The sequence below is a fragment of the Ursus maritimus genome, unplaced genomic scaffold (assembly GCF_017311325.1).
Source record: "Ursus maritimus isolate PB19 unplaced genomic scaffold, ASM1731132v1 scaffold_30, whole genome shotgun sequence".
Lineage (NCBI taxonomy): Eukaryota > Metazoa > Chordata > Mammalia > Carnivora > Ursidae > Ursus > Ursus maritimus.
Window position 1 is genome coordinate 10004739 of NW_024425564.1, and position 22959 is coordinate 10027697.

A 22959-nucleotide genomic window follows, 5' to 3' on the forward strand; every position below is an offset into this window, starting at 1 on the left:
AAGAGGCCAGCTGCTAAGTGGTCCAGGCATGAAAGCAGAGAATCAAATAACCTCAATCTCTAGATCACTCTGGAACTGCTCTGTGTTTTTGCTTGTCCGTGAAATAATGACGGCATCATGTTCAAAGTTTGGCCGGATAGGATGTCACTGACAGACCTCAGTTCATGAGACTCAAGCCTCCAATTCTCACGGGGTCCCAGAAAATGGTGCAGAGCACAGTGGAAAGGAGATTGCAGGACATGGAATCCAGGTAGTGTGAAGCATGCTGTCCAGGCAGGCAATGACCTGTTTGCTCATAAACCACAGAATGGGCAGCATATTACACAGATCAGATCGCATCAGCCCTGGAGACGCCAACAAGCTCCAGGTGCACGTAAGGATCCTTATTTCCCAGAATTGGTCCAGGAGCCATGGGTCAGTGGAATTGAATAACACTTGGAATTTAATTACAGTGCTTGTGTAGGATGGAACCCACCTTATTGTTCTTTCCAGTGAGAACCATCACCTCTGTGGGAAGTTGGAGGGCCTGATGAATCTCCTTTTATACTCATTTTTGTAGAGGAGTTTGGCCCAAGTATCTTATGCTAGAACGAAAAATAGGAATGAACATGCATCCCAGGCACCAGATTTCATATCTGTTCCTTCCACAGGGAAACTGGCCCTTGGCTTCCGGGGGGGGGGGGACACGCTTCCCTATAAATTCCAGAAAGAGAAGTGTGAAGTGATAGAAAGCACTCTAGGAAAATGTCTAAATGCTGGTGGCCAAATCAAAAACATAGGTTCATCAATAAATTATTGCACTAAGTACAGGGGCCCAAGGGGAAGATGTGTGGTGGGTTTCCTTACCCTGGTGGCATGCTGGTGAATATTTCACAACTGACTTTCCAGGGGGGGAAATGCACGTGCCAGCACAGATGGGTATATTATAAATCTTACTGATAGAAAGAATCAGGGGCACACAGTCTGTGGATAATAATAAAATACACAATACTGTTAATTTAAGTTCTATATAGTCAATTGATTCCCATAGAATACTTTTTTTTCCCCAGGTTTATTGAGGTATCATTAACAAACAGACATTTTATATTTTTAAAGTGTAAAACTTTCATGTACTGTTGCTAAACTCTGTGTCTGTAGGCAACCTATGCTTGAAACTCAAGCACAATTTGACAAATGAAATTGAATCTCAATCTGCCGGTTCTTCTCAATATATTTGTTGTCATTAAATATCATAGATGATCTACTGTTGAATTATTGCTCTCTCATACAAATTATATGCATCAAACTGGAATCATCCCCAGCTTCAGCACTCTGAATTACAGTAGTCCAAATTTTTTTATTGTTGTTTAGCTTTTTTAAAATATAAATTCAGTTAGCAAACATATAGTACATTGTTAGTTTCAGATGTAGTGTTCAGTGATGCATCAGTCACATAAAACACCCAGTACTCATCACAGCACATGCCTCCTTAATGCCCATCACCCAGTTACTCCATCCCCCTACCCACCTCCCCTCCAGCAACCCTCAGTTTGTTTCCTAGAGTTAAAAGTCTCTCATGGTTTTTCTCCCTCTCTGATGACTTCCCATTCAGTTTTCCCCTCTCTTCCCCTGTGATCCTCTGCCCTGTTTCTTATAGTCCACATATGAGTGAAACCGTATGATAATTGTCTTTCTCCGATTGACCTATTTCACTTAGCATAACCCCCTCCAGTTTCATCCATGTCGATGTAAATGGTAAGATTTCATCCTTTCTGATGGCTGAGTAATATTCCATTTGGGAGAGGAAGAAGCAGGCTCCCAGCACAGGAGCCTGATGTGGGGCTCGATCCCAGGACTCTGGGATCACGCCCTGAGCCAAAGGCAGACGCTTAATGACTAAGCCACCCAGGCGCCCCTGTACCACATCTTCTTTACCCATTCATCTGTCAAAGGATATCCTGGCTCCTTCCACAGTTTGGCTGTTGTGGACACTGCTGCTATGAACACTGGGATGCAGGTGCCCCTTTGGATCATTTCATTTGTATCTTTGGGGCAAATACCTAGTAGTGCAATTGCTGGGCCATAGGGTAGCTCTATTTTTAATGTCTTGAGGAAACTCCACACTGTTTTCCAGAGTGGCTGCACCAGCTTGCATTCCCACCAACAGTGTAAGAGGGTTCCCCTTTTCCATTGTTTAGCTTTTTATATAGTTACAGGGATTGATTCTATGTTACTATCCACAAAATGCATAAATTGTCCAATTTAACTTCATGTTAATAAAATTCATAATACCACTTGAGGGTTAACATAAAATTTATAACACTAATATCTTTATATCATTTTAAAAATAACATGTTTCAAGTTAAAATGCTTACCTGTTCTCCAGTTCCATCTATAACTTCAGTGTGATTTTCTATTTCTTGCAGAATTCACTCTGAATTTTCATCAACCATAGTGCCACAAAATTAGACTACAAGTAAATTTTTGATTAATAATTAATTAAGCAAAAACATCACTCACTTCATCAATAATGAGTCTAGCTCTAACATAATATTATTTAATAAATTTCTTAAGTCCAGGAAATCAACAAATCAAGCCCAAATCTGTAGCATTTGCCTTTGTGTGTGTGTGTGTGTGTGTGTGTGTGTGAATCTTCAATTGTGGCCAATATCAAGCTACTAACATGACATCACCAAATTCAGCGTCAGGAAGAAATACGCAGCAGCATGCCTTTATATCATATTCCCACCATATAGGTGCAGGAGATGGGAATGATCCCAAGAGTGTACCTGAGAGTAAAATGCAGTGAAATAATTACAAAGTCATGAGCTGTAAACATTTCTTACCTTTTAAGAGTATAATTTATTTAATTCTGAATTTATATAATTTAATTGCCAGTAATTGCTGTTTTCAACAACCAGCTTGCAAAATTCCTAAAACTGTAACAGTCTGCTTTTGTGGGCCCACGTGAGCTGACTCTAGTACCCACTGCCTTCCACTGTACTTGCCTCTTGGGTTCTCTTATTTTCCTATCTTAATTCAGGTTCTGCCATGCCTTTGTCTATTTATATATTTTTTCCCTATATAAATTAACATTCCTGAGGATGCCTCTTTGGTTGTCTTATTTTTCTTTTTAGGACCTCCGTGTAAGGTGCATCTACAAAAAAATGACCGCCCCCCCATCCAGAAATTATTGAACTTCTTGGTGAGACAATGGTCAGATGTCATGTAGCCCTCATCAAAGAGTCTAAGGAAGGGAAAACTAAGAACAGGATCGAACGTTAAAAGCTGAGAGGACTCAGAGTCTTAAGCCTCCATTCGTGGCGGCTAAAATGGGGTGTATTCAAACATGTGGGAGTTATTTTTGATCTCAGACCCAATTGCTAAGGAATGACATTTTGATCATCCAGTTTTATGTCCATTCTTCCCTGCTGGATTATATACATGGTTTCACTTTTTCATGCTATGGGTCAGTTAAAACCAACTTCACAATCCCAACTACCTATTAATTAAACAAGCGGATATTTATAACTTTAAACCAAATAGATCTTGTTTATGACAGAAACATTGTTCATTTCAGGCAGTCATGGGTCCAAATTGTAGGGACCCCAAACAACTACTAGTATCAAGATCTCCATGTTAGTTATTTCCAGAACTTTGTAGACACTTCAACATCTGTGGCCAGAAATAATATGGGATTAAAATGGTATCATCACATCATGCAAATATGGTCCCCAAGTATTAGTGGCATACGTACAGCCACACTCTCAGTGGGTCAAATGGGGAAGCCATATGGGAATCATCAGGGGCACTAGAAGCCAGGTTCTCGGGTACGGTAGAGGATTCCAGAAGAGCACAGCTCTGGGGTGACCCACATGTGTGGTGGCCCCAACAAGGATGACAATAAACCACGCAAAAACCACTTGTTGAGTGCCAGTCATGCACAGTCTACTGAACCCTTGTCATCCTTGATGAAGGTGCTGCTGCGATTGTGCTGCTGATTATTATTAATAACAGATAAGAAACTGAAACATACACATTTGCTTCTGGTGGCATTTGGCACATCAGGTAAATCATGGGCTTGGATTTGAACTTGGCAATGCCTAGCTCCAAAGCCAGTACCCTTAAACTGGCACACAATGAACACTCTAGATCCTAGTACTAGACAGTTCCGCACCTGAAGGGTGGTGCACCTGTTGTCGTAAGCCAAGAGGGAATAATGACCCTTCCTATACCCAACCCAGATGGAATGGCCTGGCTTTGGTTTGCTTGTTCCCCACCATTTACATGTTTCAATGGAGTCTCTTTCTCTTGGCTGACACCTGTGGGTTGCATATTGTCCTGATAGGTGAAAAACCACAGGCGGAAAGAACACGATGGCAGAGTTGAGTGCCACAGCTGGGAAGAGGAAATGCTCCCAAGACATGCAAGTGGATGAGAAGCTCGTTCCCAAGAAAGGTAAACTCAACCACGACTACTTCGTTTTAGGATTTTATGGTGGATTCTTTATGTACAGTGTCATAATACAAAGAAATGAATTTATACCTTGTAAGTTGTTTGATTCTTTTTTAAAATCAGTTAATATTAGTGGGCATTTTTCAAATATATGAAGGAAATAAATACCACTGTACTAAAAAAACAAGTCTTTTGGGCAACCCTCTCGGGTCCCACCCTCCTCAGGACCTTTGTACTATCACTCTGCTATCGCGCAATATACCTTGCTTTGCTGCCCACCAAATTAAAGAAAAAGTAAAATAAAATAAAATAGATAAATAAAAAACAAGTCTTTTATGTTTGATGATTATCTTCTAATCTTGATCCATATGCAATTACATGTTTTTGATAATTGCTACCAAATTTGTATACAACTAGTATTGTATATTCTGCTTGTCATTGCATGTAATATTGTAAATATAACCGTATTGTTTAATTAGGTAAAGTAAGACGATTTTAATTTGACCACACATACTTTTCCATATTGCTTTATAATAATCATTCTTCTTAAAGGATGCAAATTATTTATTTTTTTTAAAGATTTTATTTATTTGTCAGAGGGAGAGAGAGCATGCGCATAAGTAAGGGGAGAGGCAGGCAGAAGGAGAAGCAGCCTCCCCCGTGAGCAAGGAGCCCAGTGTGGGACTTGATCCCAGGACCCCGGGATCATGACCTGAGCCGAAGGCAGGTGCTTAACCCACTGAGCCACCCAGGTATCCCAAGGAAACATATTATTATTCCAATATGTCCAATAGGTAAAGCATTATTTACCTGAAAAATCTTCTTGTGGTTGAATATTTAAGTTATAGAGTTTGTTTTGCTACTTAGCTATTTTACATATATGTTTTATACATATATAACATATATGTATTATATATAAACATCCTTTAACATAACGCTTGTCTACAGTTAGAATTATTATTTCTTCAATGTTTATTCATAAGAAATTAAAATTTTGATGCAAAGGGCATAAGTATTTCATTTCCAGTGGTCACTACAGAGACCTTAGTTTTTCATCTGAATAAAAGTGAAGCCACATAGAAGATTTTGAGTGGAAGAGGGGGCGATCTAATTTATGGTATGACTAGAACACTCCAATTGCTGTATTGAAGATAGACTGGAAGCAGGAAGTCAAGTTAAAGGCTATTGCAAAAATCCAAGCAAGGATTTGGTAGCTAGAACCTCCTGGAAACAGCTTTAAACCAAAAGATAACAATGGCTCTGGTGAGAAGGGATTTGATACTATACACATTTTCAGTGTAAAGATTGGATCTGCGGTGTGAAACAAAGAAATCAAGGATAATCGCAAAGTATCTGGAAGGTTGGAATTTCCATCCAACAATTTCCATTGTTGAGAAGCAATCTGGGTGGAACAAGCTGGGGAGGGGAGCTCAGGCATTCAGTTTTGAATCTGTTAAGTTTGATTTTTTTGATTTGTTGATCAATTGAGTTTTAGTAGAACAAAAAATGACAAATCTTAAAATTAATGGCATCTTTAATTTGACAAAATGCACTGCTACTGTATTATATCTAGACTTTATTTGGATTTAAGAGATATTGTTCCAACTCTATTTTTCCACATATTTAACCAGTTATCTCAGAATTATAGAATTTAGCTTTCCTCCATCAATTGCCACAATGTCCTTTACTCACTGTATGATTTCTTTGCATGTTTTTTTATTGTTCCTTAGATTTTTCTGCTTTTTGATGGCTTATTTTACTCTTGTGACAAATTTCATTGCTGCATCATCCAAATATCTTTCAATGCTTGCCCTCCCTTCCAAAAAAACCTCTCGTGTAGTCTATTAATATATATAACTCATCTTTATTATTTTTTGCCAGCCGTATTCCTTTTCTATTCCTGAAACATATTACCATAAACTTAATGGCCTAAAATGATGCATATTTATTATGTTATAGATTCTGTGGGTCAGAGTTTAAGACATGCCTTGGTTTAGTCGGTTCTTCTCCACATCTCATAAGGCTGCAATCAAGCAGTTGGCCAGGTTGCATTCTCAACTGGTGACTAGACTGGGGAAGATCCGACTTCCAAGCTCATTCAGGTTGTTAGGGGAACTCATCTCCTTATAGCTATACAGCTGAAGGTCCTGGTTTGGGCAGGATTTGGGCTAGAGGCCACTCTCTTGTCCTAGCGGTGGCCCATAGTTCCTTACCATGTGGGCTTCTCCAAATTTCTGCTTACTTTATCAAGCCCATGAGAAAAGGCTCTAGCTTCAGTTTGCTAAGATGGAGTATTATATAATGTAATGTAATCATGAGAGTGTATCCCACCACTTGTGCTGGCTGGAAGCAATTCATTCAAGTGGTGGGGATTACACAAATTTGTGAACACCACGAGGTGAGCACCACTGGAGTCACCTTAGGATCTGTTTGTCATATCAAGTTAAAAAACAAGTCTCCTCAACTCCAATTAGAGTAGTATTGAGTTCTTCGATATAACCTTCCAGTTTCAAAAGTGCATGATTTCATGGTATCAGTGCTCTCTACCAGTGGTAAATATGATAACTCCAAGATATTTATTAATTTGCACACACTCTGTCACACACACACACAAACTCATACATTCTCATGTAGCTAAGCGTAATCCTTGAAAATATTTCATAGCCAGCATGACACTGGCACCAACCTATTAGGTGGACATGGCTGGAACTATTCATTCAGAATGGACACAGGACAGAAATCTTTAAGGACACATGGAGTAGCAAGGAATACTTAATACCTAGCAAGCATCAGGCTAAGCCTTTTAAATATATCCTCTAGTTAATCTTTCAGCAATTTAATAAGTTAAATGTTCAACCCACTCATTCGTGAGCCATTAGCCTCGTGGTTTGCTGATACTACTTTACGGTAGCCTTTGGTCTCTAGGACCCCAAGGCAACTTGGAGAAATCAGAGACCACAAGAACTCGTAAATTATTAGTTGATTTGATTGACATAGAAGTCACCACTCGTCCCTGAATCAGGAGGGAAACCTTTATAAAAATATTATATTTGAGCTTCTCACTCGTCCAAATTCTGCCTCCCCCTCCCCTGCCATTCACTACAAAGTCTTGTGCTGCACTTAAAGAGAAAACAGTATGGCTTTGCAAGTAATGCTCTTTTGTTATCTCAAGGCACCTCCTTCCTTGAAGTTTTGAGGACTTCTTGAAGACACAGAGTGTTGACCTCCTTTTCCACACCATATAACCATATAAACCCCACAGATGGGTGCACTTGGTTTACAGCAAAGCTATTCTCATGGAGTTATCTAGGACAAAATAAAAGCCATCATATACTTGCGGTACAATGGTTAAGAGCATAGACACCTGAACTACACTTCTAGCTGGTCTCTCTGTACTTATGTCAAGCATAGGTACATCCCATAAAATGGGGATAGTAGTAGTAGCTTCCTCAAAAGATTGGTGTGAGGATTAAATGAATTATTCCTTAGTCATTATGCTACATGAGCTATCAGGATCATCTGACCCACCTGCTGATCCCCTCCTCCCTGCAGCCCTTTTCCCCTTGGCTTCCAGGTCACCACACCCTCCTGGTTTTCTTCCAAACCCACTGACCATTCCCTTTCAGTTTCCTTTGCTGGTTGTACCCACTTATTTGGCCTCTCTAAACATTAGAAAGCCCCAGAGTCAGTCATTGGTTCTCTTCCCTCTGTGTTCTCTTTTCCCAAACATCATGGCTTCAAGTATCATGTGTAGGTTACTAATGCCCAGTCGTAGACCTCAACGCTCTATATCTCTTCTAAACTCTAGAGCTGTGTATCCAACAACATTCTCAACGCCTTCCCTTGGGTGCCTAAAAGGGATCTCTGTCAGTCCAATAATAAGCTCTTGATCATTCCCACTCCCCCCAAGCCTTCTCTTGCCACAGAACTCCTTTCCTCAGTGAACCAGTCTTCTAGTTCTTAGAACAAGGACCTCTCCAGTGTCCTTCCTTCAGTGGTTTGTAAACTGAAATCATGATTTAGTGTGACTCCCCCCGGGGATTCACCTGGGATCTGATTACATTTTTGCTCTTCTACTGCTACCACCCCTGTCCAACATTCTTCACTTGTCTTCTGCATTATTGCAATAGCTTCTTCCCAGCAATAGCCATCTTTCCTAGAAATACAAAAACAGATTTGAATGCTGTGCTCATTTCTTTTTCCACTCTTTCTTTTTTTTTTTTTTTTTTTGCTATATTTTTTCATAGTTGTGGTTGTCAATTTCCCTGAGAAAATATTTCTAGGGGTTTAATTTCAAACTTTATTTGTTTTATTTTATTTTATTTCATTTTTTTTTAAAGACAGTGAGAGCACAGGAGTGGGGGGGCAGAGGAGAGAGAGAATCTTTTTTTTAAAGATCTTTTTATTTATTTGAGAGAAAGAGAGAGAGTGTACACAGGGGGATGGGAGGCACAGAGGGAGAGGGAGAGAGAGAGAATCTCAAGCAGACTTCCCACTGAGCATGGAGCCTGACCCCACAACTCCAAGATCATGACCTGAGCCAAAATCAAGAGTGGGGCACTTAACCAACTGAGCCACCCAGGCACCTCTTAATTTTAAACTTTAAATGAAAGCTTGTCCTCAATGCCTGAAGAATAATCATCTACACCAAGGAACAACTCCTTCAGAGTTAAAAAAATTATGTTTTATATACACAATTTATTATATAGTACATATAATATATAGCATATAATTTATTTAAATTACAAAATGTAAATATGTACATATACATATTTTATTTATATGTATATAAAATGTATATTTTACTATATATGTACTTACTTCTGAGTAATTTCATCAACTATAGAATACAATAACCCAGGGAGAGACAGAATCATAGGAAACACAGATGCCTCAGAGCAAGTCACTGTCTCTATAGCTGTGGTACAAAAACACCTTTGGGGGCGCCTGGGTCGTTCAGTTGGTGAAGCGTTTGCTTTCGGCTCAGGTCACCATCCCAGAGTCCTAGGATTGAGTCCCACGTCCGTCTCCCTGCTCAGCAGGGAATCTGCTTCTCTGTCCCTCGCCTGGCTCGTGCTCTTTCTCTCTCTCTCTCTCAAATTAAAAAAAAATTTTTTAATAAAAATAAATTAAACACCTTTGGTTCAACTCAGTGATTTCCTCCTTTTGTATTCTCCTTTCCTAAAGCCAGTAGAGTGCCATTGAAACCATCAGGTGATGGCCTGTGGTATTACAACTTGCAAGAAACAAATGATGGCTTATAAGGAAAGCACTAATGTCATGTATAATATTTCCAGGTCTGAACTTATGTTCCACTCGCTATGGGGTAGCCTTTATCATACATATCTGCAACTTCATAGCGACAGCACAGCAAAATGTCATGAGCATCACCATGGTAGCCATGGTCAACAGCACGGACCATAGGTTCCTGTTCAATGGCTCCACCGAGGGGCTGCCTGGTGATTCATTTAGAGGCCTGAATGATACCCCAGACAGTCTACCTGCAGGGGTAAGCAATGCACGATTTAAGCTGTGCTCTTGTTTTTTCTGTTGTTTGTTTGTATGTTTATTTTTTTTTAGAGCTTCTGTGTTAAAAAGTTTCATTGGGGAAAATAGTGATTTGAAAGCAAGTGAAAGATCTAAAGAGGTGTTTTCTGTTGTGTTAACACCTTCCTGCAAATGGCTCACTCCAGCATTCTCTGTTTCCATAAGGCCCCTGTGTACAACTGGAGCCCTCAAATTCAGGGCATCATCTTTGGTTCTGCCAGCTACGGCATGTTGCTGACACTGACTCTCAGTGGCTACCTGGCTGGAAGAGTAGGAACAAAGCGAGTGGTTGGTGTTTCTTTGTTTGCATCCTCAATCCTCAATATCTTCACCCCTCTGGCGGCTGAGTTTGGACTAGTTCCCCTCATTGCAACTCGAACACTCCAGAGCCTAGCCCAGGTATCCAGATATTTTATAACTATGAGCTGGATAGGAACTTCTATATGGCACCACACATCAAGATCTCTAACTATTTTGATTTCAGGGATCAGTATTTGGGGGTCAGTTTGCACTTTGGGAGAAATGGGGTCCTCCCCATGAACGAAGTCGACTCTGCTCCATTGGCATATCAGGTAAAAACACATAACTGAAATGAGTACATTACAATGCAACACTCTCACACTGGGTTATTTGATAATTTTTCTATTGAATGTTTCTTTGTCTTCTCCTCAGTGTTGACCAAGTATTTATAAATTAAGGAGATGGATCCTCTGTGACATGACTTTCGTTGTTTTTCCCCAAGTTGTCATTTGTAACATGACTTTGTTTATAATGATTTTTCCTATTCTGAAAAAAAAATATTTTTGTGTAGTTAAATTGATCATTCTTTTCTTCAATGGCTTCTAGATTTTGAATCATAGATGGAAATGTTATAAAAGCACCCACTTGTGTTTTTTCTTGAACTTGCATGATTTCATTTTTTATAGTTAAATTTCTGATTTGTCGGAGTCTATTTTAGTATTTTATGTATAAGGTATGCATCCAACTTAATCTTCTTTGGAATTGCTCTTTGTTGTTCTGAGAACTGCTTTCTTATCATGATTTGCTTAGACAGTGTATCTGGAATGAATATTCTGAAGAAAGAAGTCTACATTACATCAGAGAAGAATGAAAAACGGAAAGAATAGGGCTAACAAACATGAAATTGATTAAGTAGGTGCTAGGTAAGAAAAGAAGGGTAACTCTCCAGCTAACTTACAGATACTTATGAGCACTCTTCAGCCCAGAAAACAGGCCGCACACGCACACACACACACAACCTGACTGACCTCATACCTCCCATTGAGCCCTTTACAACTCTGGAGGATTATTTTCTCTCACCAGAGCTTGTATTCACTAATAGGGGAATAGTTCACCAATTCGGATGAAGGAAATTCACATCAGTTATCAAAGCTGACTAATGGCGCTTCTAAGTATAAATAAGGATTGGACCCTCCACCTCCAAATCCGTGAACATTTGGAAGAAACCAAGAGTGCAAAAGAGAGAGAACAAACTCAAAAACTGTAAGAATGAACCCAATGAAAAAGAAATTAAAAGAAAATTTTACATTATTAATAACATGGGAGAGATCACAGAAAATATGTATAATAACATTTATTTAAAAAGAAAAAACTTGTCAGAATGGCTAGTATCAACAAGGCAAGAAATAATAAGTGCTGGTGAGGATGTGGAGAAAAGAGAATCCTTGTGCCCTATTACTGAGAATGTAAATTGGTGCAGCAACCATGGAAAACAGTATGGAGATTCCTCAAAAAACTAAAAATAAAAGTCCCATACAATCCAGTCATTCCCCTTCAGGTATTTACCTGAGGAAAATGGAAACATTCGTACAAAAGATACTTGCACACTCATATCTTTGCTGCTGCAATCTTTACAATAGCAAAAGATTTTGAAGCAAACCAAGTGTCCACTGATAGATGGGTGGCTGAGGAAGATGTGGTATAGACATCAGGGAACATTATTTGGTCATAAAAAAGAATGAAATCTTGCCATTTGCAGAAACATGGATGGACCTAGAGCTTTATTATGCTAAGTGATGCAAGTCAGACAGAGAAAGACAATTACCATATTATTTCACTTATATGTGAAATCTAAAAAATCAACCAACCAAACAAATAACAATAACAACAGGAAAGAGAGACAGGCACATAAATATAGAGAACAAACTAGTGGTTGCCAGAGGTGCAGGTGGGGGTGGGAGGGCCGGTCAAATAGGTGAAGGGGATTAACAGATACAAACTTCCAGTTATAAAATAAATAATCATGGGAATGAAAAGTACAGTATAGGGAATAGAGTCAATAATATTATTGTATGGTGATAGATGGTTACACTTACTGTGGTATTTTGCAATGTGTATCATTGTCAAATCACTATATTGTACAGTGAAACTAACATATGTCAACTATACTTCAATTAAAAATGTGAAAAAATAACTTAGAAAATAGATTGCTATAAAATAATTATTGATAAAATAATATAATTGCTAATATTTTTAACTGCAATGAATGGTCTGAGTACCTAAATGAAGGGAGACGACCATCAAATTAGCAAGTTGGACAAATAAGTTGATAGATTATCCCAGAATACAATACAAGAATCAGGAGATGGAAAGCATGGAGGAAAAGTTTTAAATCTTGGAAGGAAGACAGTGATCTTTTAAAAGTGGCAGCTCCCTTCTCTCTCATTTTCAGTTATATAGGCGTGGAGTTACTGGAATAGGTCAACTGACTGTCTAGGAGAGTCTTAAGAATCCACAAGTCTGCAAGTGCCAGAGACTTCCTTGTTTTTGGCGTTAGGGGAATATCTTAGTGTCCCCAAACAGGTAGTCTTTACTGGCCTCTAGAAACCTTTTCTGGTTCAGAAAACACAAAGCCAATGGCTGTCTGAGGCGCCCACAGGAAGCCATTGGAGGAACCCGTCTGCAGGTGAAGTGGGCTAAGCCTACCCACCTGCCTCACTAGTTCTTACAGAAATGGCCATTTCTGGTCATTCTGGGGATTCTCAGCAGCCTGTACTGGTGAATAAGATGACCCAGCCCGTGAGGCTGAAGGAAGACTTCCCAGAAAGACACCCAACAATGGAAGGGCCCAGGTACTGTCAGCCTCTGGGATAAAACATACTCTATCTTCCTCTCCAGGGAACCACAAAGACACATTTATACGCAGGAAACTTTGTAGCCACTTAAGGGAAGAAGACTAAACAGATAAAACAGAACTGGCAGCTCATATTTGAGGTGATAGGAACACGCACACACAAATAGTCTGAAGACGATGCAGCATTATACAGACGTGAAAGTGAAACAACAACAACAACAAACACACCCTGCAGTTGCATAAAGCAACACAGCTAAGTGTTAGAAACACAAATGTTGAATGAACAAAGCATGGCTATCATGGTGGAAAATCACCTTGACGCAATGTTGGTCCCAAGTACACTACCTGGCAAGCTATCCCAGCGGTCATAGTACAGATGGGTTCACAGGCCAAATGAGGTGCTATACTTGTCCAGTCGAGCTACTCTAAAACATAGAGTGAGATGTAAGATGCAAATGGGGTAAATTAACACATTTAAGGTACACATTGCAGTGTCCTAAAGAGAACAGCCAGGATGATATCACTTTCATAAAGGTCAGAAAAGGAAAGCATATACTTAAGGTACACATACACACATACACATGCATACGTGGAACAAATTGCATAGACAGGTGATAGATTTGAGCATTAATCTACAATATATGTAAATCAAGGGTTGGCTATGAACTATGAATGGAGATCAAATTATAGTCTGGAATTCAGCAGAAATATGACAGATAACAAGACATACCAAAATTTCTCGGGATACAGATGGTATTCGAAGTCCTCGGTTGAATGTGATCACCCAGAGAAGAAACCCAACGAAATAGCCCCCATGACCCTCTAAGATCTGGGCTTCAGACAGAGGAGAAGGAGAGGGGACTGGGGAGCCTCCCAGGGGCCCTTAGACAGCATTCAGTCCGAGGTGACGGGTCAATGGAGCCACCTAATGCTGGCCTGGAGAGAATGATTGTGGATTTGGTGAGCCTGAGGTCTTTAAAGGCTTTGACAAGGGTGGAAGGGCAGGGAGCGGAGGGAGGAAGCACAACATTTGGAGAAGTTTTGCCCTGAAAAGAAGCAGAAAACTGTCAAAGTACATGGAGGGCATTCTGAAGAGGTGGAAAGTTTGGTTTGGTTTGGAGCCCAGGCTGTATGAAGGAAGATAAGTGTGTGTATGTGGATGGGTGAGAACTGAGAGCCGAGGAATTAAGTGAGGGTACACACGCGAGGGTGTATCCTCGCAGTGGCCTGGGCCTGGGCTAGACTGGAGGAGACGTGGTCCAGGGGACTAGAGGGATCTGGTCTTGGATGGATCAGAAACTTGTCCCCTACTGTAACTGGCATGAAGGCAGAGCGTTCAAGGGGAACGTGAGGATTTGGTGGACTTTGTGGTGGAGAAGGTACTGATTTCTATCTTCATCTATTGTGCCCTGAAGACAGGCAGCCTCCTTTCAAATGCTGCCTTTCCCTGTCCACAGAAGAAATAACAATTATAAACAGAGGAAAAGATACTCAACTTCACCCAAAATAGGAAATAATGAGATACTGTTTTCATTCATATTTGGAAGACTTTTTGGAAACTTGGAGATGTCCAATGTTCTCAAGGAGATGAGGGAAAAAACCAGTATTTTTGACTATTTAGTTTCGTACAGGCTTTTTGTAAGATACTTTAACAGTGTCTATCAAAATGAAAAATGCACAAAGTGTTTGAGCAAGTCCATTGATGTTATTCTATTGTACCAAAAAAAATATATGCTTATGTTCAGAAATGATGATTCAATCTACGTTCAGAAATAATAGCCTAGTTTTGAAAAAGTTGTAAAAAGGAAGTGTGCCCTACTGTGTATGAGAATACTCTGTGAGGCCAGGGAAATTAACACAGTGTTATTGGCACCTTCACAGACAAATCTAGCTTTCTGTCTACATGGTGCATAAATGCCTTTACAAAGAGCTAAGTGTGTGTGTCAATATATATTATACACGTTTGCAGAGAGGAAAGGCATGCAACTCCATACCACATAATGGGCACTGGTTAACATTAGAGACCAGAGTGGGAATGGGTTGGGGGGCACATGAGGGGAACTTTGGTTCTTTGTGGTAATTTACTCTTACAATAAGCATATGTCACATGACTTGTATAGTTAAAAATTAAAATAGCTCGAAAGGAAGCAGCATAGCTGTCATCTGCAATGTTATTGGGAGAACTGCCAGAAAAATGGGTCCTCAGGAGAACATGTGGAGTGACACATCTGGAGTTAATGTATTTCAATATGCCTGTCTCATTATGGTTGGTGATGTTGCTAACATCTGTCATTCTGTCGCTGTTTCTTCAATGGCGGTCCAGAGCCCTGCAGTTTACTCTCTGTCTCTTTGCAGGAATGATACTGGGAATCTTCACCATCATCCTCCTGGGTGGCATCATCTGCCAAACCCTAGGGTGGCCTTTTGCCTTCTATATCTTGGGTAAGCTACTGTCTCCCCATCCCCAGGGCTTCTTCCAAGTATCGGTCTGTGATGCTCTTAACCCGCCATAACACATTAGCACGACATGGTTGGGCGTGCTCTTCCCTTGCAGGCTGCAGGGGACAGGCTTGCAGAACAGTGGTTCACGAGAGAGGAAAGAAAGACATGCGGCCACTGCTGTGGGTTGTGTCTCAGATTAAGTGCATCCGTGTGGGGGCCCGGGTTAGGTGCAAGCTTCCTAAGCAGAGTAAACACTGAACACCAACAGGGTGAAGACAGTGAGTAACAATGACCTGTGAGAGGTGAGGTCTGAGGCAGGGCACAGGAAAAGGGAACTCCACAGAAACAGAATCGAGGAGACAAAGCTAAAAGCTCGGAGAGTGTGAGGCAGAAAAGAGGGAACAGGAAACCCAGTTATCTGCAGGCCCCCCCACCACCACCTTGATCCTAAGTGGAGCACTCATTAGGGCACGGGTGTGAAGACATCATCTGAGCCCAGAGGGAAACAAAATCCCTGGGAAAGATTAAAGAACAGTATCCAGTACTTACAGAGAATCAAAGATGGCGCCTCTCGCCACAAGACAGACTGGAAACACTTACAGTTCAGAGGCCATTGGGCAGAATACTCACCATCGACTTTCCTCGGTAGTGAGAAATAATTAGCTCCAGAGGAAACACTGTGGTGGGTCCTTCTGACAAATGATGACACAAGACCTAAAAGATCAAACTGTTTCTGTGTCATTTAACCATATACCAGACAAAAGCTCGAAAATATGTATAGGAAGACAAAAATATTCAGCACCCAACTAGGTATAATTCACAAGGTCTGGTTCCAATCATAGATTACCAGGCATAGAAAAAAAAACACAGGAAAACACAATTCAGAAGAAGAAGAATTAAAAAAATCAATGAAAACCAACCCAGAGTGGACACAAATGTTAAAATTAGCAGACAAGGGCATTAAAATAAACAGTTATTCTAACTGTGCTATAGCCTGAGTCTATTTGTTTGGAAGTTAAGTGGCGACATGGAAAAATCTTTTTTAAAAGACCGAAATCTAACTTCTAGAGATGAAAACTATAATATATGGATGGAGTTAAGGATAGATTAGGGAACCTAAAAATAGCAGCATAAATCATCCAGAAGGGAGCACCCTGAAAAAAACAGTAATAGTGAACGAGAACATCAGGACAGAGTAGCGTGCTCAGAGAAGAGGAGTGGTATGGGAGAATAGAAGAAGTCTTTGAGGAAATCATGAGTGAAGAGTCACCAAAGTCAATGAAAACTACAAACTCACAGACCCAGGAAGATCCATTTGCCTCAATCACAGGAAACACGGAGAAAATGACACCAAGTTACACGGTAGTCAGATGGCTCAAAGCCAGTGATAAAGATAGAATCTTAAAAGCAGCCAGAGCTAAAAACCACGTTACATACAGAGAAACAGGGTCATTGAAGGGGTGCAGCTTTCCTGTTGGAAGCAATGCAAGGAAGAAGGCAGCGAAACATCTTTCAAGTCCTGCAAGGAAAAAAAATCTGTCAACATAGAACTCTGGAGCCAGAGGAAAAAAAATTCAGAGGCAAAATAAGGACATTTTTAGACATGCCAAAGTGGAAAGAATCGGACGTTTAAATTAAAGATAGCAGTACCATTTTTCACTAGCATCAACAAATATGTAACATAAGGATAAATAGGACAAAAGATGTGAAATTTGCACTGAAACCTAATTCTCATGAAAATAAAGATTCTAGAATAGCCAAACTATTTTGCAAATGACTTCCAAAGTTGGAGGACTAACATTGCCTGATGTCAAGACATAAGATTATGTCATCAAGACATTGTTGTATTAGCATATAGGTAGAAAATAGATCGGTGGAGCAGAATGCAATCCTAAACAGACTCACACACAACAGGTGAACTGATTTCCGACAAAGATGCAATGGGAATTCAATGGAGAAAGGATAGGCTTTTTAACAGATGGTGCTCAAAAATTGGATATTCATGTGCAAACACACCAAAACCAAAAAACAAAAAAACCCCAATGGTGTCTGGTCCATTGTACCCTATACAAAAACGAACTCAGGGGCCCCTGGGTGGCGCAGTCAGATAAGTGTCCGACTCTTGGTTTTGGCTTGGGTCGAGATCTGAGGGTTGTCAGATCACCAGAGTCAGGCTCTGCACTCGGCAGGAAGTCTGCTTGGGATTCTCTCCCTCCCTCTCCCTCTGCCCATCCCCCCACTCATGCTCGCTCACTCTCTCTCTCAAATAAATAAATTAAAAAAGAAAGAACTCAAAATAAATTCTGGACCTAATTTTAAAATCTAAAGTTAGTATCCTTCTAGAAGAAAACATTTGAGAAAATCTTTGTTCTTTAGTTAGGCAAAGATTCCTTGGGTAGGCCACCAAAGGCTTGATCCATAGAATTACAAACTGATAGACTGAATGTCATCAAAGTGAAAAACTTGCCTTTATGAGCCATTATTAGGATAATAAAGACAGGGAGAAAATACTTGCAAAGCACATATATAATAAGGACTTTTATTCGGAATGTGTAAATAATTCTCAAAACTCAACCATAAGAAAACAACAAAAAATGTTTTAAAAGTGGACAATGACACTTCACACCAAAGAAGATAGAGAGAGGAAAAATAAACCCAGGGAAAGGTGCTCAACACCCTTTATCGTTAGGGAAACGCAAGTAAGAATACCTCTTTCGCCTTTACAATGGCTCATGGGACGCCGGCAGAAATGTATGTGGTCTCTGCCCCACTTTCTGGCACAGAGCTCCTAAAACCCTTGCAATTTCCTGAGGGATCTTCTTTTCTAATGAGGCAACTCCTGGTGGCGCTCTGGATGGCTTCAGGATGGGGGCTGGTTATCAGAAAGAACAAACCCTGATTAGAAGCGTGGAACCTCCAGCCCCACCCCCCACCCCCCGGGAGGGAAGGAGGCTGCACAATGAGTTAACACTTGGTTATGCCTATGTTTTGTAGCCTCCATAAAAGTCCCTAAACTGTGGGGTTCTGAGACCTTTCAGATTGGTGAATACATTCACGTGCTGGGAGGGTGACTCATCCCAACTCCACAGGGACAGACCCTCCTGTGCTCAGAACCCTTCCTGACCGTGCCCTGTGTATCTCTTCATCCTGCTGTTCATCTCTGTCCGGTATAATAGCCTTTATAACAAACTGGTAAGCATAAGCAAATGTTTTCCTGCCCTTTGTGAGCTGACTTTGTTCCAATTAATTATCAAAACTGAGAGGGGGGTTGCAGGAACCCCGAACTGTGTGGTCAAGTCAGAGTGTGGGTAATCCAGGGCCCCACTGCTTGTGACTGGCATCTGAAGTGGGGGGAGGAGCAGTCCTGTGAGACCACGCCCTCACCCTGTGGGGTCTGTGCTAATGACCAATACTTAATGCCAAAATTGAGCCACGCTGGTGTCTACAGAGAATTGGAGAATTTCTTCGTGGGGAAAACCCACACATTTGGTGTCAAAAGTGTTAAAAGAAATAGTTTTCCTTTGGTAATATTAAAAAGGTTGAATTACCAAGTTTCCTGCCATCCTTAGGGTCTGTGATTTTCATTTGCACAAAAAATCAAGAAATGAAAGAGAAAGAAAAAAAGAAAGAAAGAAGAAAGAAAGAAAGAAAGAAAGAAAGAAAGAAAGAAAGAAAGAAAGAAAAAGAAAAAAGCGTTCTAGAAAGCTGTGATATTCATGTGAATTTTTTTGAGAAATGGAAAGGGGATATTATGAGCAAGGGCTTTTCCCAGGACCTGTCCTTGAAAATGTCCCGACAGAAAAGAAATTCCCCAGAAAGCAGAACCAAGCTCAGTTACCAATGTTACGCTCTGCTTGCAGGAGCCATGGGCTGTGTCTACTCCCTTCTCTGGTTTGTTCTGCTTTACGATGACCCTGTGTCTCACCCATGGATAAACGTCACAGAGAAAGAATATATCCTGTCCTCCTTGGCCCACCAGATACAGGTAAGGACTCCAACCATCTCCAGAGATCTTGTGTCAGCCTCTGGATTTCTCGGGGTGGCTGAGGCGCATGCGTGAGCCCGTCTCAGCTCTCACTGTTCTAATCAGTACATTTGTGTTCAGGTCAGCCCTTGTAAGCAGCCTCTCCCCATCAAGGCCATGCTCAGGTCGCTCCCGCTTTGGTCCATGTTTGTCTGCAGCTTCAGCCATCAGTGGCTGATAGTCACAGTGATTGTGTATACACCGACTTACATCAGCTTTCTGTTCAACATTAACGTAAGAGATGTGAGTGCATTTCCTTCCGTGCCTTTCTCCCGTACGCACGACCCACCAATCACTTTGTCTTCACAAATCATTCCTTCCAGAAAAATTTATCCTTTACCACCTACAACTAAATAATCTAATATTTAACAGTAATGCCAGTAGCTTTTCTAAGGGTATGACTGAAGAGGTGATGACTTTCTTAAGAGTGAGATTTCAGATTGTCAGTATGATGACCAGTGGTTTATCAACAAAAGGTGTGGGCTCACTGCCCCAGTTATGATGGTTTAATTTTTTTCCCCCTCAGAATGGGTTCCTGTCTGCCCTTCCCTTTATCATTGCCTGGGTCACTGGGATCCTGGGAGGCCATCTGGCAGATTTCCTCCTGACCAAGAACTTTAGGCTCATTACTGTGAGGAAAGCTGCCACATTTCTAGGTAAGAACAGAGCCTGAGGGTCGGATGATTCACAAAGCATACAAGAGCCAAAGATGTATCTCATTGTTCAATTTGTTCCACATTCCTCAGGAAATTTCCCACCTTCAGTGCTCCTTGCGGTTCTGCCCTTCCTCACCCCCAGCTACATCACGACAATGACCCTCCTAACACTCTCTTGCGGACTAGGCCCCATCTGTCAGTCAGGGGTCTCTATCAATGCGTTAGATGTTGCTCCAAGGTAGGACGGTGATCTCCACTCTTATCTTCACGTACTCTGAAAAAGATTTAGCCCGAAGCTTTCTGGGAGCCCCAAACTTTGGGAAGAAATAAATCACAGGCAAGGATCGCAGTTGATCCTGTGGCCATTTTTTCAGGTGCGTGGGGGGAGGGGTATTATCGATTTGTCTCAGTGCCTCTCATTGAACAACCACAACGCAAGTCCTTTTTGATGTAATTAGAAGAGCAAGGCTGAAGAACACTGTGAAGCATCTCTGGATCTAGCCTGGAACATTCCTGTCACCCACAGACATTCCAGTTTTCTCATGGGAACCACGAGAGCATTTGCATACACGGCAGGAATCCTGGCACCCTCTGTCAACGGGTTTCTTCTCACTCAGGTAGTTTTCTTGTCACAGATTCTTAAAATGCTCTGCCAAATCTATTTATAAAGGTAGTAGCATAAAGATGGTATCCGCATTTTAGAAAATACAATTATATCGTGGGTCACCTTTGTCATGAAGATCAACCTGGGAAAGAAAACTGTAGAACAATTTCTTTCAGTCTTTAAAACTGAAATGACACAGCCACACGGATGTCATGAGATGTTGATTCCATGCATAGGTGCAACTTGCCGTGTCTTCCGCAACACTCTGGAATTTTCATTTGCACAACCATCCCCAAGCAAAAGGATAATTAAAGCACACGTGCTGGCATGTGTGACACATGCAGGCATGATTATAGGTGTCCTGTGTACAGGAATCTCATTTGGTTATTGATTCTCATACCAATCGTGAGGATGGTGTATTGTTACCCTCACTTCCTGATGATTAAGCCAAAAATCTGATAGGATAAGTATTTCCACTAAGAGGATATAGAATCAGAATTCTTCCTTTTTAGACCTGTCTAACTCCAAAGCCTGCAACGTGGCCACCATGTCATTGCAATGCAAGAAGAAAACACTCAGCATATTTGATGTTGTCAGGATTTGCCCCACAGAGAAAACGTAGGGCACTCTGGTAAACAGTGACAAATGCAGTTCTGCAAGCTAATTGTAAAGGTCCCCAAATCCCATTTATTAAGACTATTCCAAATGCACATATTATTTGAACGTATTATTTCTATCCAACTACCACGCTGCTCTCAGGGAATGAATTTCTGCGGAAACCCACTAGCAAACATGGTCTTCTAAACTACTAATATGGTCTCATAGAGAAAAGGATGAAGGGGTAATGTTGACTTGAGGTTTGTGTCCTCAGGACCCTGAATTTGGGTGGAGAAATGTCTTCCTGTTGTTGCTTGCCATTAACCTATCAGGCCTGATCTTCTACCTTGTATTTGGAGATGCAGATGTCCAAGATTGGGCTAAAGAGAGGAAACTCACTCGTTTATGAAGGTAAAGGACGGTGATTTCGTCTATGGGTTTAACCAGAGAAGCACTATGTAAATTTTTAATTCTATGTTACGTTTCTTCCTTAGTTTCCCACCCTGATAGGACGGAAATCACCAGGCACATTCCTTCACAGATGAGAAGCCTTTGGTGATGAAAAGACCAACAGAAAGAATTTCATTTGCCGCAGTTCTTTTCAAATCTGAGATCAACTCTTTATGTTACTAAGATTTTTTTTTTTTTTGAGGAAAATGTAAGAAGAACGAAAATGCCAATAAAGTGCTAGCCAAGAACAAAGTTGTCGTCTTCATAGAATTACCAGTGGATTCGGAGGAACTGCTGGACCAGAGCCAATAGGCCAGACTCACAGTTTCTGGATCTCCAAACAGGAAGCAATGTTTGGAAGCTCTTTATCCAGGGCAGTAACCTCAGTAGGACAATGGTTTTCCTATTTGTAAACGTGAATGTTAATTGATATTTGTTGGACTGGACGTGGTCCACTTCTCCCTCCCCTTGGAAGTTCCCGTCTTCATCCTGTGAGGCCCCCCAGAGGCTGACCTGCACGGTTTGCACCCACACTGCCTTGTCCGCTGGCTCCTGCTGGATTTTCAGTGGAGGCTGAAGAGTGAGGACAGGGAGTATCTACCCCTAAAGTCCCTCCCTGCAGGATCTGCAGGTGGCTGTTTGTTCCCTCACAGTTCACAGCTACTGATCCCTCCACACATTCCGGTGGCTTCTCTCTTCCCCTTCAGGTCTCTTTTGGCCTGCGCCACAGTGCCAGTCCTGTGTACGTTGTCTCTTTCAACACCATCTTCAAATTACCTATTGTGAATCTGCCACATTTACCTTCTGGGATCCAACTACTTCAGTGGTTGAATCAAATATAAAGCTCAAAACGGGAAACGGAGCAGTATTTTTGTAAAATGGTAAGGTGTAGGTATCAGTGGGCCAGAGCATGTGCAGGGGGCCAGGGCTCTTTCCTCGGTTGCTTCCCGTGGTAATCCTTACCACGTAGATGGTAGAGCCATGAGGTCACTTCATGTCGAGGTGATGTGATGGGTTGGTTCTGAGTGAAAAACCAGGGCAAGGAGACAGAGGCCAATCTGAATACATTCAAAGACAATGACTGAGGTCTTGCTCTTCTAGAATCTAGACC

At 41.1% G+C, this 22959-nt stretch overlaps 1 protein-coding gene across 1 annotated transcript; it reads left to right on the top strand.

The window, feature by feature from the left end:
- Window positions 1-4355: 4355 nt before the first annotated feature.
- SLC17A3 (solute carrier family 17 member 3) lies at window positions 4356-21807 on the top strand. Its single transcript, XM_008693082.1, has 11 exons — window positions 4356-4437; window positions 9732-9943; window positions 10147-10380; window positions 10466-10553; window positions 15431-15517; window positions 19378-19502; window positions 19623-19784; window positions 20068-20197; window positions 20288-20435; window positions 20724-20814; window positions 21673-21807. The coding sequence occupies exons 1-11, from the start codon at window positions 4356-4358 to the stop codon at window positions 21805-21807; spliced, it is 1494 nt and encodes a 497-aa protein (XP_008691304.1).
- The last annotated feature ends 1152 nt before the right edge of the window (window positions 21808-22959 follow it).